The 16,739-nt window shown below is 37.5% G+C and overlaps 1 protein-coding gene across 1 annotated transcript in view; it reads left to right on the plus strand.

Moving 5' to 3' along the window:
• LOC117321911 overlaps positions 1–16,739 on the plus strand; it is a 28,708-nt gene that overhangs the window by 7,489 nt on the left and 4,480 nt on the right. Inside the window, exons 7-22 of the mRNA XM_033876537.1 lie at positions 1,125–1,268; positions 1,537–1,655; positions 4,668–4,713; positions 5,139–5,369; positions 6,274–6,348; positions 7,822–7,929; positions 8,532–8,681; positions 8,827–8,910; positions 9,102–9,196; positions 10,923–10,968; positions 11,425–11,655; positions 11,842–11,916; positions 13,132–13,254; positions 13,643–13,807; positions 15,848–15,931; positions 16,324–16,427. Coding sequence (XP_033732428.1) covers positions 1,125–1,268; positions 1,537–1,655; positions 4,668–4,713; positions 5,139–5,369; positions 6,274–6,348; positions 7,822–7,929; positions 8,532–8,681; positions 8,827–8,910; positions 9,102–9,196; positions 10,923–10,968; positions 11,425–11,655; positions 11,842–11,916; positions 13,132–13,254; positions 13,643–13,807; positions 15,848–15,931; positions 16,324–16,427 — 1,880 coding nt within the window. The remainder of the gene's footprint in view (positions 1–1,124; positions 1,269–1,536; positions 1,656–4,667; positions 4,714–5,138; positions 5,370–6,273; positions 6,349–7,821; positions 7,930–8,531; positions 8,682–8,826; positions 8,911–9,101; positions 9,197–10,922; positions 10,969–11,424; positions 11,656–11,841; positions 11,917–13,131; positions 13,255–13,642; positions 13,808–15,847; positions 15,932–16,323; positions 16,428–16,739) is intronic.

The raw sequence follows: 16,739 nt of genomic DNA on the forward strand, positions 1-16,739 counted from the left end.
GTAAACGTAAAGAATGAATGGTCAAAACGATTGAAAATACCGTTTATATTATCACTTTAAAACCTTATATGTCACCGCGAAAAATGTAATAAATATCATTCTTCTGCAAATCTTCCATACGCTTATATAGAAGCAAATTTCAAGAAACTAGATACAACCATACTAAAAAATATAAATGTATATATTTGTGCTCATGCTAAACGAACGCTGTATTATATTTAAGTACAGCAATTTCTTCCGTAACATTTTCCAAATGTCCATTTAATAACATGGAATGTTCGTTATATAGAAACATTAGATGTGAATTTATCTTTTTTTTTTTTGGAATGTTGAAACAGTTTACTTTTTTTCCGGGGACAACTTATAGTTTGTACCGGGAAATAGCTCGAAACAAAGAGAGAAAATATCAACGAACATTTCGTTTTATGCAACATATTTTTATGATATAGTACGTATTTACATGTTTATATATGGTAATGCCCGTGCTGACGATATTGAACAAAGAAGGTATTACCCGTGCTAATGATGTACTATATGGCATTGTCCGTGATGACCATATAGTATTTATATGGTATTCTACCATGTTTGCTATGTAACGCCAGTTTTGATTGGTTTAAAACCATGTATTATTTTCCAATACCCCACGCTCGTGCCAATAATACACGGTAGTGAGTCACGGCTGTTACAATTTTATATATCTAATATTCACACATTTTATAGGTTACGATAGCCGAGTGGGCTAATGGGTTAGTCTTTCAATACATTTTTATCACGATGTGAGTTCGAATCCTACGGTAGTACTGTATTACCTTCATATTTCATCAACAAATAATGCAATACTCCAGAAATAAATTACAAGGTTTTCTCGGGGTTTCTTTGCTTTTTTTCTATTAGAAAGAGGTCGATCTCAGAACTAAACAGTACATGGTAGAATAGAAATAATCAATTTTGACTCGTGTATTGTTGCAGGATATACAACGAGGACGAGGATATTTTGCAATTAAATTAATAACGAAGGCCGCAGGCCTGAGTTATTAATTAAAATTGCAAAATATCCGAGTCCGAGTTACACGAATCATCGTTAATTATTTCTTAAATAACTGATCTGTCTTGTTTTGTTTTAGCTGGACTGTTGCGGTGTGTCAGGGACGTACAACTATTGTGCTGGTATTGGCACTAAGCCCGGCTGCTGGAACAAGTACTATACCCCTATGACAGGATCCGTTTTGTCACTGTTCATACTTTTGATTTACAGTATCGTACTAGATGTAAGTATCACATAAAGTCCCATGTCACCTCTGGCAACTCCCTCAAAAAAGAATAAGGGCAAAATTAGCATTATTGTATATTTTCATAATAACCTTATGTAGGGCGTCTCCGGACTGAACATAACTTCAAGAAAGAAAATGAAATACTTTCCACTCGTTACCCTGATATAATTTGTCCTTCAAACCAGCGATAACACATATTAAACCAGCGATAACACATATTTTTGCAAACGAGTAAAGACCTCTTTTGAAATGTTGCCGTTTCCAGATTGTTGGCCTTGTGATCGCGGAGTTGGCGTACCAACGTCTCGACAGCAAACTAAAAAACAATTGTTCTTCTAGCATGTACAGAGAGTTCGGCAAGTTTGTACAAAGATCATGGCAAATGTAAGTAAGGGGTCCAATTAAGTTTGTTTCTTATGTGGTGTTTCTAATTCACGGACTACGGTCCAATATGAGGAACCAACGTCTACTCGAAATAACGGACTTAAGTACAATATGACGACCAACGTCAACACGAAATAACGGACTACACTACAATATGACGAACCAACGTCTACTCGAAATAACGGACTAAAGTACAATATGACGACCAACGTCTACTCGAAATAACGGACTACAGTACAATATGACGACCAACGTCTACTCGAAATAACGGACTACACTACAATATGACGACCAACGTCAACACGAAATAACGGACTACACTATAATATGACGACCAACGTCAACACGAAATAACGGACTACACTACAATATGACGACCAACGTCAACACGAAATAACGGACTACACTACAATATGACGACCAACGTCTACTCGAAATAACGGACTACACTACAATATGACGACCAACGTCTACTCGAAATAACGGACTACAGTACAATACGACGACCAACGTCAACACGAAATAACGGACTACAGTACAATATGACGACCAACGTCTACTCGAATTAACGGACTACAGTACAATATGACGACCAACGTCTACTCGAAATAACGGACTAGAGTACAATATGACGACCAACGTCTACTCGAAATAACGGACTACACTACAATATGACGACCAACGTCTACTCGAAATAACGGACTACAGTACAATATGACGAACCAACGTCAACACGAAATAACGGACTACAGTACAATATGACGACCAACGTCAACACGAAATAACGGACTACAGTACAATATGACGACCAACGTCTACTCGAAATAACGGACTACACTACAATATGACGACCAACGTCCACTCGAAATAACGGACTAGAGTACAATATGACGACGAACGTCTACTCGAAATAACGGACTACACTACAATATGACGACCAACGTCTACTCGAAATAACGGACTAGAGTACAATATGACGACCAACGTCTACTCGAAATAACGGACTACAGTACAATATGACGAACCAACGTCAACACGAAATAACGGACTACAGTACAATATGACGACCAACGTCTACTCGAAATAACGGACTACACTACAATATGACTACCAACGTCTACTCGAAATAACGGACTACAGTACAATACGACGACCAACGTCAACACGAAATAACGGACTACACTACAATATGACGACCAACGTCAACACGAAATAACGGACTACACTACAATATGACGACCAACGTCTACTCGAAATAACGGACTACACTACAATATGACGACCAACGTCTACTCGAAATAACGGACTACAGTACAATACGACGACCAACGTCAACACGAAATAACGGACTACACTACAATATGACGACCAACGTCTACTCGAAATAACGGACTACAGTACAATATGACGACCAACGTCTACTCGAAATAACGGACTACAGTACAATATGACGACCAACGTCAACACGAAATAACGGACTACACTACAATATGACGACCAACGTCTACTCGAAATAACGGACTACAGTACAATACGACGACCAACGTCAACACGAAATAACGGACTACACTACAATATGACGAACCAACGTCTACACGAAATAACGGACTACAGTACAATATGACGACCAACGTCTACTCGAAATAACGGACTACAGTACAATATGACGACCAACGTCTACTCGAAATAACGGACTACAGTACAATATGACGACCAACGTCTACTCGAAATAACGGAATACAGTACAATATGACGAACCAACGTCAACACGAAATAACGGACTACAGTACAATACGACGAACCAACGTCAACACGAAATAACGGACTACAGTACAATATGACGAACCAACGTCAACACGAAATAACGGACTACAGTACAATATGACGACCAACGTCTACTCGAAATAACGGAATACAGTACAATATGACGACCAACGTCCACTCGAAATAACGGACTACACTACAATATGACGACCAACGTCTACTCGAAATAACGGACTACACTACAATATGACGACCAACGTTTACTCGAAATAACGGACTACAGTACAATATGACGACCAACGTCTACTCGAAATAACGGACTACACTACAATATGACGACCAACGTCTACTCGAAATAACGGACTACAGTACAATATGACGACCAACGTCCACTCGAAATAACAGACTACAGTACAATATATATAACTACATGTATATAACTCATATATATATATTTATTGCATAATGCGTTTAGGTTTCCTTAACTATACACATAAGTTATATTAAACAGTTATTGTATGGGTGTGAGGGAAATAGCACTTTTATTGTTCCTCGATACATGAACATAATAGTTAATGTCAAGGGGAACAATGAAAGTGCTATTTCCAGAAATACTCATACATTAACTGTTTTATTATACCAGCATTTGAATAATTTCAATTTTCTCTCGAACCAGTGTTCATATCCTCCACTGTTCCTAATGAGTTTTTCCTTTCAGCATGCTAACTGTCGTTTTTATTACATGTTGTGTGTTAGCGCTGTCTTTTTCAGGAAAAAATCATCTTAGCACTTCTTCATCCAGATTATCGAAACTTTTATATAAAGCCATTTCCCGGAACGTTTCTGTAGCATTCATTTGAACGATTTTAGTAAACAAAATGTGTCTGCTTCGTCATAGTCTCGAAATCGCTTATTTCCTCGAAAGCGCTTTCAGACTTTATTGTAATGAAAGGGATGGCGGTAGAGACGATCCACTGCAAACGCTTAGGTGACGTTAGACTGTTTCAGGTTTTATAGCTTGAAACGAAAACGTTCTTATGTATAAAGAAGATAAATACGCATTGAAGAAAAAAACAAGATAAATTATTTGAATTTGACTTTATTTTAAAAGATTTAATGCCTCACACATGTTCTACTGCACACTATCCTGGGGTTTATTTCTAAGTCAGCTTACACTGTTCTATGCTGAATTGCGATTTTTACATTTACTACATCTTTAGTTAAAACATGTACTATTATTTGCTTCAGGGGCAAAGCCAAAGTCATATTTACTGTGATCACAGTCTTAGACATGGTAAGTCATGAAATCAAAGTCATAAATACGGTAAGTCATGTGATCACAGCCATAGACAAGGTAAGTCATGAAATCAAAGTCATAGATACAGTAAGTCGTGTGATCACAGTCATAGACAAGGTAAGTCATGAAATCAAAGTCATAATGAAGGATAAGTCATGTGATCATAGTAAAAGATATGTCTGTCATTTGATCACAAGCATACATACGGTAGGTCATAAAATCAAAGTCAAAGACAGAGTAAAAGGACTCCGTGTAATTAGCGTAAATTTCCACGTTTACAGTATTTTGTCTTTCATGGGGTTTTTTTAACATTATAAACGTAACATATTTTCTAAATCCGGATTAACACAAGAGTGATTTTATATAATTAGATATACTTGATATACATTGCCTGTTATAATCATCTATTACGTTTGTTACAGATGGCTGGTCTAGGCATGGTCGTTGCCGGAGCAGTAACGCTTCAGAGCGACTTTGTGTCGAACAGTTTTCTCAGTCCCCTTTTCGGAAACCTGCGATTTTACAACATTTACCTTCCTGAACTAATGCTTGGACTGGGTGTTACCATGATAATAGTTGGAGTTTTCAACACTGGAGTGTGTGGTCTTGGACTTAACATACTCTGTTTTAAATCAAAATCAAAGATTATAATCGTAAGTTGAGTACAATTTATTTGTGTATATTTCTAGATAAAATGAGAAAACTGTGATAATTTGAATATTTGTAAACGAAACGATTCTTTTGCAGATAAAACATAAAGACAGTGGAATCCATGGCAATGGTCAGGCAGCAAATTTGATTAGCACGTCTTTCTTTATTTGTAATGGATTCACCATTGTCTTCTGTAAATGCTATTTCAATAGCATAACATACAACGAGTTTTATAGGTATCAAGATATTGTCTGACTTTCGATAAACCGATCGCACTAGCAGATTCTTATTTAAAACACCACAGCACTACTAGACCTTCATTTAGAAATATGCAATCCGGAAATCTAAATACCAAAGGGACCTGAATTGCATTCAAACAGTCAAGTGTCTGCACATTAGAAGTCCATTTACGGAATGGTTAAGGTGTCCCAACAATTTATCGTTAGCCCTCCACCTGTTGGTTGCGAGTTCAAAACCCACATGGGGCAGTTGCCTGATACTGACCGTACATGTAGGTCGGTATTTTTTTTTCGGGTACCCCGGCTTTCCTCCACCTTCAAAACCAGGCATGTCCTTAAATGACACTGGCTGTTAATAGGACGTTAAACAAAATTAACCAAAACCGTTGACCGATTTCGATCTCTGAAATATGAAGGTTCTTAAATGTTTTGGGTGATTTAATTTCGCGATGTTCGTGTTCATAAGATATAACCCAAATATGTATTTGTAAAAATTCATGTATAAAAGTCTTAAAAAGGCGTGAAATTTGATACACGCGATTAAGCTTGGACAAGAACAACAGCGGAAATCCTGCGATATTGACATCTGTACAGTAAAATAATATATAGATATGAAAATTCAGTCCTATAAACTGTGTATGTTGTGACCCTGTCTGGTAAATTTCAGGCCCGAGTCCTTCAGACTGTTATGACTGTGGTGTTCTTGACAATGCTTGTTTTCTGGAGTGTAATGCTGGAAGAGGTAAGTATGACATTCATTTGATCTTACTATATCCTAATAAAAAATCACAGGGTTGATAAAATGTACATTATGTTAATGAATGCAGTTGCATACTAATTTCAATTTTTTTTTTTTTTTTTTTTGTAATTTATATTTTATTCAGTTAAACAAATATTATCAACAAACACAAGACATCTACATTTTATGGTCATTCACACCTTTCAGCACTGATGTGTATTTCTATTATAATTTACTACGCACAAGCTTACTCACACACATACACACCCACACACCCCCATTCTCGCCCCCCAGAGTCTGCTAAGCTACGCAAGCTACGCTATACCACCGTACTGACCGAGTGACATATGAAACGAAGGGAAGTAACTCTGATGAATGAGAATGACACACCCCACGCAAACACCTTCCCACACACATGAATGTTCTAGTACATATACATACATGTACACAATACTATACACATATACATGTTCATACGTACTACATATAGTCATATACTAACTATTGCATATGACAATGAGCACACATGCTTTACTACACATACATGTACTATTTTGATATCCATCCATTGGCATGTACACACAGCACTTACATGAAAACATATCCACATACCGCACCTACTACAACTCAAATATACCCATACAAGTGCACACATACTACACATGTTGTATATATTATTGTATACATACATATATAAGAAAATGCATATTAAACAAACATTCTGTTTCTATTATCCTGCTATTCATCCATGTAAAGACAAACAGACAGACATACACCAACACCAACCTACTTTGACAGAAAGATACAGACAGACTAAACAGAGACACAGACATATACAGAAAGACTGACAGACATACACACAGACAGACAGATACATAGACTAACAACACCAACCTACTTAGACAAAAAGACACAGACAGACTAAACAGAGACACAGACATATACAGAAAGACTGACAGACATTTACAGACAAACAGATACATAGACTAACACCAACCTACTTAGACCGAAAGACACAGACAGACTAAACAGAGACACAGACATACAGACAGTATTGACATACATAAATAGAAAGATAAATAGACAAAAAAAGGAGAGAAAGGGGATGGAAAAATCACAATATATTATCAGAGCAACAAAGCAAAATTATTGACCAGTTTAGTGTTTTAGAGCCTAGGAGACATGTCAGTTAAATATATTATGAAATGAAAGCTATAACCTAATTATTTTTTCCCATTTTAGCCATTCGTTTCTAAATCTCTCCTTATACATACCTCCTTTGCTATAAGCTACACATCTTTGTATATTAAAATAGTCCTGTATAGTATTTATTAAAGCATTTCAATCTTTGTAAATGAGCGAACATTTTATTAGTGTTATTTAACTTAATCAATTCTACGGATTAAAATAAACGCAATTTGTTGATCCAACTTGAAAATCAGTTTGTATTCGAATGTTCAATACGGCTATTTCCAGGTCAGGGGCAAGATGGAGTTCCAACTCTATAAAGAATTTCTGGGTTATGATAGTCAGTTCGACTATGGAGATTATTTTACCCAGTCATGGAAGGCACTTTTTGTCACTGTAAGTAGTCATGACAAAAAATACTTTGTTTTTAGCAACTCGAACTTTCCTGCATATCATGCTTGTTTTTCCAGTCAATCTCTTAATTGTCTTACTTATTGTCCTGCTTTTTCGTCCCATACTACTGCCTTTATTCTCTTGATATCATTTTTTCATTGTCCTCTATACATTGAACTCCCTGCATTGAATGACCCTATTGCCAGCCGACCGATTATCATCATTTGGCCCCTTGATGTTTATGATTTTGTCAACCAAACTCTTCATATTTTGTTTCGACCGTTTTTGTTAGTTTTTCGGTCCTTGGCATTTAGCTTTCACCTATGATAGATCTTGATTTATTTCGATACAAGCTGACAGATGGGAAACAGAATAGGACTATGTGCTTGGACTATATGTTTTTAGTTTTATTCTCCGTGACATTCTTACGCCATTCTCTTGTGACCTTGTGAACGCAAGTATGGATTGAGTGATGCCATTTCATGTCTGAATTTCACATTGGACAAGGGGTATTCGTGAATTGCTGTCTTTTGATATTAACTGCCTGATTGTATTGTGTTTTAACTATATATTAGTGTTTATCTTTAATATTATCTATTTTGCAGTTTACATGTTGTAAGGTTAAAGGGCTGGATTATATGGTTTCCCCAATATCCTCCGGTATACCAGAGCAGTGTTTGTATGAAAGAACACCGATCAACTCTAACTTACATTATGTCGGAGCCACCATTACAACTGGTACAATAAACCAAGAGGTAAGTTAGTCATGAACGCAATTACCCTTTTGTTTCGAGACAGATTGAATGAATATTAAAAGTGGATGTTTTGTTGACCGATGAACTGATGTAACATTTTGCTGTTAAGCCGATCGATATTTCTATTCGTTATTTCTCTTTGAAGTTTTGTGAAGAGAAATTGTCGGACGAGATATACAAATACCAGGTGACTGTAGCTGTACTTTTTGGGATTGCTATCTGTTCTAAGGTATGGTCACTTTGTTCGGCAAGTACACAATGATAATTTAATAAATTATCTTTTAATTGCTTTATTGAATAATGCCTATTGCTGACTCCTGTAACGTAAATTTGCATAAACAAATATATTGTTACTTTTAACACGCCAATACAATACAGACTACTGTTAGTAATGTAAATAAATTGATGTTTTTGTGACAGATCTATGCTATAGGATATCTGTTTTCCAAGGATAATCGGACGGATGATGACACTCCCCGCGTACCGCTCTCAGTAACTCTCCGTGGAGTGAAAAGGTCAGTCTCTACGCTACTATTAGAGAAAAAAGAACGATATTTTGTTATTGTTACGTGCATGATATTGATACAGACATCAGGAATTTGAGTAAATATTCCCAACACCTTATTCCCAGCCTCTTTGGTACAACCACAATTGACTTTCCTTTAAATACATTTTTCATATTTATTCTCTGTATATCAAAATATTAGCGGAAAAAAGAAACGCAAGTTTATTTCCGGTAGTTGTTATTTAACATGATTCTTTGATGATGCGTTCTTGGTGTGGGTTTCTCGATTACATCATTACTGAATACATTTTGATGAATTTTGTTGTCCTATTCCCAGAGGTGTTTGCGTGAATACCGTTAAAACGAGGGTACCCAATGCCGTTTCCTGATCCAAATCAGTAACGTATGTGCCTACCCCTGGCATCAGTCGCTGTTCCTACTCTCCTTGACCCTGTTATTGTCCTTTGAGGGATATTATTCCACTCCTGAATTAGGGCCTACGAGATTTGAGCAACGTTATATGGGACACTGAAGCGCTTCCTAACCCTCCTGTCTAGCTCGTCCCACAAATGCTCGATATGGGACATGTCTGATTGTATGGTGGTCATTCAAGAACTGGAACGTGTTTTTTTTTTTAGGCAGACAGTCCCGACAAACCCTAGCAACCTTGGGCCTCGCGTTGTCCTGCTGCAACGTAAAGTTACGTTGATGAATAAGAGGAAAAACTTGTTGTCTTAAGGCCTGATCCCGGTTTCTTACTACTCTAAGATTACCGTTGTTCTCACGCCTTGATATATCCCTGCCCATACCATAGCAGACCCTTCCCCAAATGTGTAGCTCTCCGTTACGCAAGCGCCGGAATATCGCTAACCGCGACGTCGATAGACACGTTTTTGTCCATCTGACCTGTAAAGCGTTAAGCAAGACACATCAGTGAACAACTTGCGTCTCCAATGGGCCAAACGAAGCCGATTTAGTGCATTTAAAAGCAGCTACTTCATTCGACGTTGGCATCGCCTCTGCGAAAGTAGCGTACTGACATCGGGACGTCATTACCGTAAATGAAACTCTCACCACCAATTCCTAAACGTGCTTGGACACACTAGCCCATCATGAGTGCCGGCAATTTGATGTGCCGTCTCTGTTGCCGTCAGCAATCGGTTACGGAGGTGCGAGAGACGTATGCCTTTATCTTGACGTCGCGACGTAATACGCGGGCGTCCGCTCCTGTGACCGTCACAAAATCTTCCTGTGGCGCTGGGACACCAAACTTAACGGTATATATGTCTCATGTACACCATATTGGTGGGCTATATGACGTTGCGAATGCCTCCTGCATTATCAGAGCAATGACCCTACCCTGAAAGGTGTAACTGACCTGTACTGTTTCAATGTTTCACCAGCACATGGTTGAAGAGTACTCCGGATGCACGGTGTCTTCCAACGTTGAGCGTGATCACGGTCGACTGAATTTTAACTGAAGAACATTTAACTGTGCACGGAGATAGCTCAGTGTAAAAAGAAATTTAATTTAGATCAAGTGGCTAAAAGTTTCAGTAGAAAAACCGAACTTGCTTATCTTTTTTTCCGCTAGTATATATGATAATCGAACCGCCTTCGTCTACAGTGAAAACGGTAGTATTTTGCGTTGGTAGAACTATTGCTATCTTCCTGTTTATGTGTAAGCTGTTAAACAAACATCTTTAACCTTCATGTATATGATATGTACATTTCAGAAAGAAGATGCAGGTGATGTTGACCGTCGTACTAGTAACAGGATTAGTAAGTAGTTCAAGAAATGTGGATTATACTAGCGCTGTCCTCTGTGATTGATTCCCGCTGAAATATTTGATAGCGGTGTCGTATAGAAACGATTATCCCTTTACATATAAGCTTTTAATTTGTATACCTGACATTTTATACGATTTACCACTTTCTGCTGGTGAAGAGAAAACACGGCAGTTATTCAAACGCTGGACTGTTGTTCACCATCTCCCGGGCTAAAGTTAACAATGGCGACAATGGGAGAGGGAAGTGACATCTATTTTGTGTATTTCCAAATGTCTTATGGCATCAGGGATAGCCACACCGATATTACGATATAAAACACTATAGTATGGCTTTCTGTTTAGACGCCTGCAATTTTAATTCCAAACCAGAATAAGTTGCATAAAACTGGGGACGAAATGACCATTAGGCCTTTGATTGTAATTAATGGTAGATGTATTTTTGCTGTAGTCTATATCCTTGGGTATCCTGTTGACGGGGACCATTCTGAGGTTCGATAACGTGTTCGGCCACAAGGACATCAAACATTTATTCTCCTATGTGTACTTAAGTGGAAATAACCTGGACTTCTGGATGCTTGCCCTGACGTATTTTATGATAACCATGGGCAGTGTGACTCTTTTACTGTTTGGATCCGCTTTCGTGTCGGTAGCATCTGACTTTCCAGCTTTTTACATAGCGGTAAGCACAAGTTATGTACTTCGTCTTCGTGTTGTGTTTAAATTTTGTCAGTCAAAAGAAAAAAAAAATTCATGTGACTCAAATGGGTACATGCCCTATATGCAAACGTCTAAATTGCGTACACGTATAGCAAAAACATACAAATTAATTATCCTAATGCCCGAATACGTCATTTTAATTTGATAGCCTTTGAGCGGCATAGTTCTATCTGTGAGCACCAAACTCATCGCCATTTGCGTTTGGATCAACGTGCGAGTAGAGGTAAGACTACATGTAACTAAGGAAGACTATTGCTATAAATATAATAACTTATTTACGTACCCTATTTCTTTGTGTGCGATAATTGAATGGACTGTATAATGTAGCTTCAAGTTTACGAAATGAAATAAGGTTGATGCTAAGTAACACGAAATGCTGTTGTTTCACTGTCGCCAGCGTTAATTCTGCATGTCACCATAATGCATGAAATGGCACCAACGATACATGAATGTTATTAATTAACACTAGAAAATGAAAAAAAATTGCTTGTAAGACCGAGAGTTATGTGCAAGGTGGATCACACCAGAATGTCCCATGGGAGGATTTTTGCTTTTTCGACAACACCTAACAAGCAAATCTACATATGTAGTTCAAATCCAGACTTAGTCACATGCTACCCATGATGCTGACAATGGAGCAACCAGTCATATTAGCGAGCAAAATAAACGTCTAAATTTATATCGCGTACAGAAATATATCCCCATTACTGTTATGATACCGACCATAAAACATTCTTATGGTCTTCATCTCTGCATTTTCCGTCAGTAGTCAAAAGCAGGGAGGTTAATATGAAGAAAGGTAATATCAATAATTGAGAAATTGAAGAAATTTCGCATATCATATAGCCTAGATATTATATGTATGTGTTGAAGTACTCACACCAATTATTCGGATTTATAATTCATTTATTCCGGCACGGTTACAAATACAATTGTACTGATACTAAATATTTCACTCGCTTGTGACAGGTTCATCCGTTGTCAGTTTAGTGAGGTCGGATCCTGCTGGTAGTATCCAGTATTCTTCAGTGAGGTAGCACTATAACGTCGGCTTCAGTTCCGCCCTATCGCAAGGAGACAAATCACAAACATGCCACTGTCTCTCAAAATACTATCATTCACCATACGCATGCATCTCACTCACAGCAGAAGCCGTCTCTAAATTACCTTTGCTGTTGATAGGACGTTAGACAATACAAACCAAATCCTTTATTAGAGACGAAGGGGGGAGCAGGGATGCTACTACGTAGAAATGGAATAAAAATAATTGAGAAATTTAAATCATTATGCATATTCTACAGCTTAGTTGTTATCTGTCCCTAGGTCCTTAAGTATGCACATTACATATTTGAATCTATAACATCATTTATTTGTAATTCCGATACTGTTACAAATACTGGTAGTAAGCATTTCACTCGCGTGGCTATGTTTCTTTCAGATTGATTGGACTCTGGTGCCCGAAATGAGATCCGCTCTGCTGAACTATTACAGGACAGATAGTTCTGACAATTATTTGTATCACGGAGATGTGAATCTGGGATTCAATTTTCTGTTTTACGAGGCAAGTGACAGAATAGCAGTGTGTTTGATTAAACAACTAATGTCATGAAAACATTAAGAAAGACAATGTTTCAATATCATGTGTTCCTGATACTGGAATACCATCAGTCCATTTCATAAAATGTCTCATCTGATAAGATTATAAAACAATAGAATTAATTATCCTCCTCAAACACACAAACCAATTGAAAGTGAGACCAAACTTAAACAATTTTTTTTTAAAAGTGAGACAAAACTTAAAAGATGTTTTTTTTTTTTTAAAGTGAGACCCAACTTCAGAAATAATTTTCAAATCTGGTCACTTCGTGCATACGACGATTATTGGCCACCAAGGTGTCGAGAGTAACTCCTCTATGCATCTTTTGCACATATTTGTCGAACTGTTGTAGGGAGATTGCTGTGGCGTTGATTCGATCTCCGACTTTTACTCTGTCTCCTGGGTATCTAACTACTTCTATCCATCATACCCAAGAACGTGTCACTTGGATGCTGATACCGTGAGATGGTACACCAACAGAGCGATGTCGTCGTTCAAAGATACAGTCTATACTAAAGTATGTATTTTAATGAAAATTGATTATTGTTAATTTTCACTTTAATATACGAAATGAATAGTGAAGAGAGATTTGTTGTACCTATGTTCTCTTCTAATTCCCCGCAATGTAGCATTTGTGAATATAATGTAGATAACTATTGTGTGCAGGTGATTTTTTTTTTTGTATTTCCATGAGTACAAAGAATGAGTATTGAAAAATAATTGAATTTGAATGAAGTATATATTATGCGATAACAAACCATGAAAAATTACGACTTTCCTGCAGAAGTCAATTGAGTAGCTAACTGTATGATGCTCAGTATGGTATGATGTTCAGTGTGGTATGATGTTCATTGTGATATGATGCTCAGTATTGTATGTTGCTCAGTGTGGTATGATGCTCAATGTGGTATGATGTGGTTTGATGCTCAATGTGGTATGATGCTGAGTGTGGTATGATGCTCAGTGTGGTATGATGCTCAGTGTGGTATGATGCTCAGTGTTGTATAATGCTCAGTGTGGTATAATGTTCAGTGTGATATGATGCTCAGTGTGGTATGTTGCTCAGTGTAGTATGATGATCAGTGTGGTATGATGCTCAATGTGGTATGATGCTCAGTATTGTATGTTGCTCAGTGTGGTATGCTGCTCAGTGTGGTATGATGTTCAGTGTTGCATGATGTTCATTGTGGTATAATGTTCAGTGTGGTATGATGCTCAGTGTGGTATGATGCTCAGTGTGGTATGATGCTCAATGTGGTATGATGTGGTTTGATGCTCAATGTGGTATGATGCTGAGTGTGGTATGATGCTCAGTGTGGTATGTTGCTCAATGTGGTATGATGCTCAGTGTGGTATGATGCTCAGTGTTGTATGATGCTCAGTGTGGTATGATGTGGCTTGATGCTCAATGTGGTATGATGCTGAGTGTGGTATGATGCTCAGTGTGGTATGATGCTCAGTGTGGTATGTTGCTCAATGTGGTATGATGCTGAGTGTGGTATGATGCTCAGTGTGGTATGATGCTCAGTGTGGTATGATGCTCAGTGTTGTATAATGCTCAGTGTGGTATAATGTTCAGTGTGATATGATGCTCAGTGTGGTATGTTGCTCAGTGTAGTATGATGATCAGTGTGGTATGATGCTCAATGTGGTATGATGATCAGTGTGGTATGATGCTCAGTGTGGTATGATGGTTAGTGTGGTATGATGCTCAGTGTTGTATGACGGTCAGAGTGGTATAGTATTCATTCATGATAATTTCGCCCATCTATCGGTTTTCATTGTTGCAAATAACATCACACTGTTACAATAACTGTATGGATGCATTCGACACGTCAGTTATATTATTTATGTCGTTAATTCTACCATGTTTGCTTTGCAACGCTAGTTTTGATTGGTTTAAAACCATGTATTATTTTCCAATAATACACGCTCGTGCCAATAATACACGCGCGTGAGTCACGGCTATTACAACTTTATATATCTAATATTCACTTATTTCTTATAAGGTTACAATAGCCGAGTGGGCTAATGGGTTAGTCTTTCATTAATTTTTATCACGACGCGAGTTCGAATCCTACGGAGGCCCCCCTTTTTGTTCTTTTTTTTTTCTTTTCTTTATCCTTTTTTTAAATTTTCATAATCAATGCCATATTATAGATGCTCTTGATCGTAGTACTGTAGTGCCTGTAAAGAAATGTATATTTCATCAACAAATAATGCAATACTCAAGAAATAAATTACAAGGTTTTCCGGGGTTTCTTTGCTGTTTTTCTATTAGAAAGAGGTCGATATCAGAACTAAACAGTACATGGTAGAATAGAAATAATCAACTTTAACTGCCTGCGGCCTTCGTTATTAATTTAATTGCAAAATATCTTCGTCCTCATTGTATATCCTGCAACAATACACGAGTCATCGTTAATTATTTCTTAAATAATCAACACGATTATGATCTATACGATTAACGCATTGAGATGGGTCTATTCTACCCTGACTGGACAACGTATAATGATTTGTTTATTTAATTCCATGTGCCTTTCTACTGTACAAACAGGGATGTGCCAAAGAGGTTCTGGATTCCATACATAATTACGATATCGCGGGATTTGTCCTACTCTCTTTATCCTTAGTACTAGAGGTAAGGAGATCACAGATACTATTACTGTACTGGTTTTTCAATAAGCAATTTTGTGGTAAAGACCTCTATAAATAAACATAGGTTTGGTTTTTGCTACAAATCATGGAGGCCAAATATGGTCTTGTTTTTGTAAGTAAAGCTTTGATGTGCTGTAAATTGTAATGGACATGGTGTGTGACGTCATATTCTTTTAAGCTGTTGTTCATGGTGTTCATACCAATACTAATACAGTATTTTGATGCCCGTGTCGCCCACCACCCCCACCCCCAACCCCTCTTTTGTTTCCTGATCAGCCTTTTTCAATAAATGTTCATACTTCCACACCTATGTATGCTGTGTGTGCTGTAGGCCGTTTTTACGAGTAAAATGATAAAGAATTTCTCTTTTGGTAGGTGACGACGTTTGTGTTGCTAGATCGGCGGTATAAACAGAGAGTATCACCTGATCAACTGAGAGGTGCTTTCTCCACTTTCGTCCGTCACGTAACGGGGAACAGGTATATATTGGTATCAAATACGTCAGTCACCTGAAATGTTATACTTCTATTGTGCGATTTGAGCTGATACAGCCAATCAAAAGTGACGTTATAAATGGCGACGTCATTTACGTGATATGATGAAAAAGTATTCTTAAGCCAATGAAAATACTTATTACAATCAAGATTGAAGTATCTATGAATACGAATAGTCATAAAATAGTCGTAAAAGTCAATAAAACAGACCCTGTAGACACACGTCGTTCGGCCCAATTGGCATTAACTCAACTCTGTTTTGGACGCGCTAGTTGCAATGCTTGTATATTGTATTCT

Source organism: Pecten maximus, chromosome 2, assembly GCF_902652985.1.
Source record: "Pecten maximus chromosome 2, xPecMax1.1, whole genome shotgun sequence".
Classification (NCBI taxonomy): Eukaryota; Metazoa; Mollusca; class Bivalvia; order Pectinida; family Pectinidae; genus Pecten; species Pecten maximus.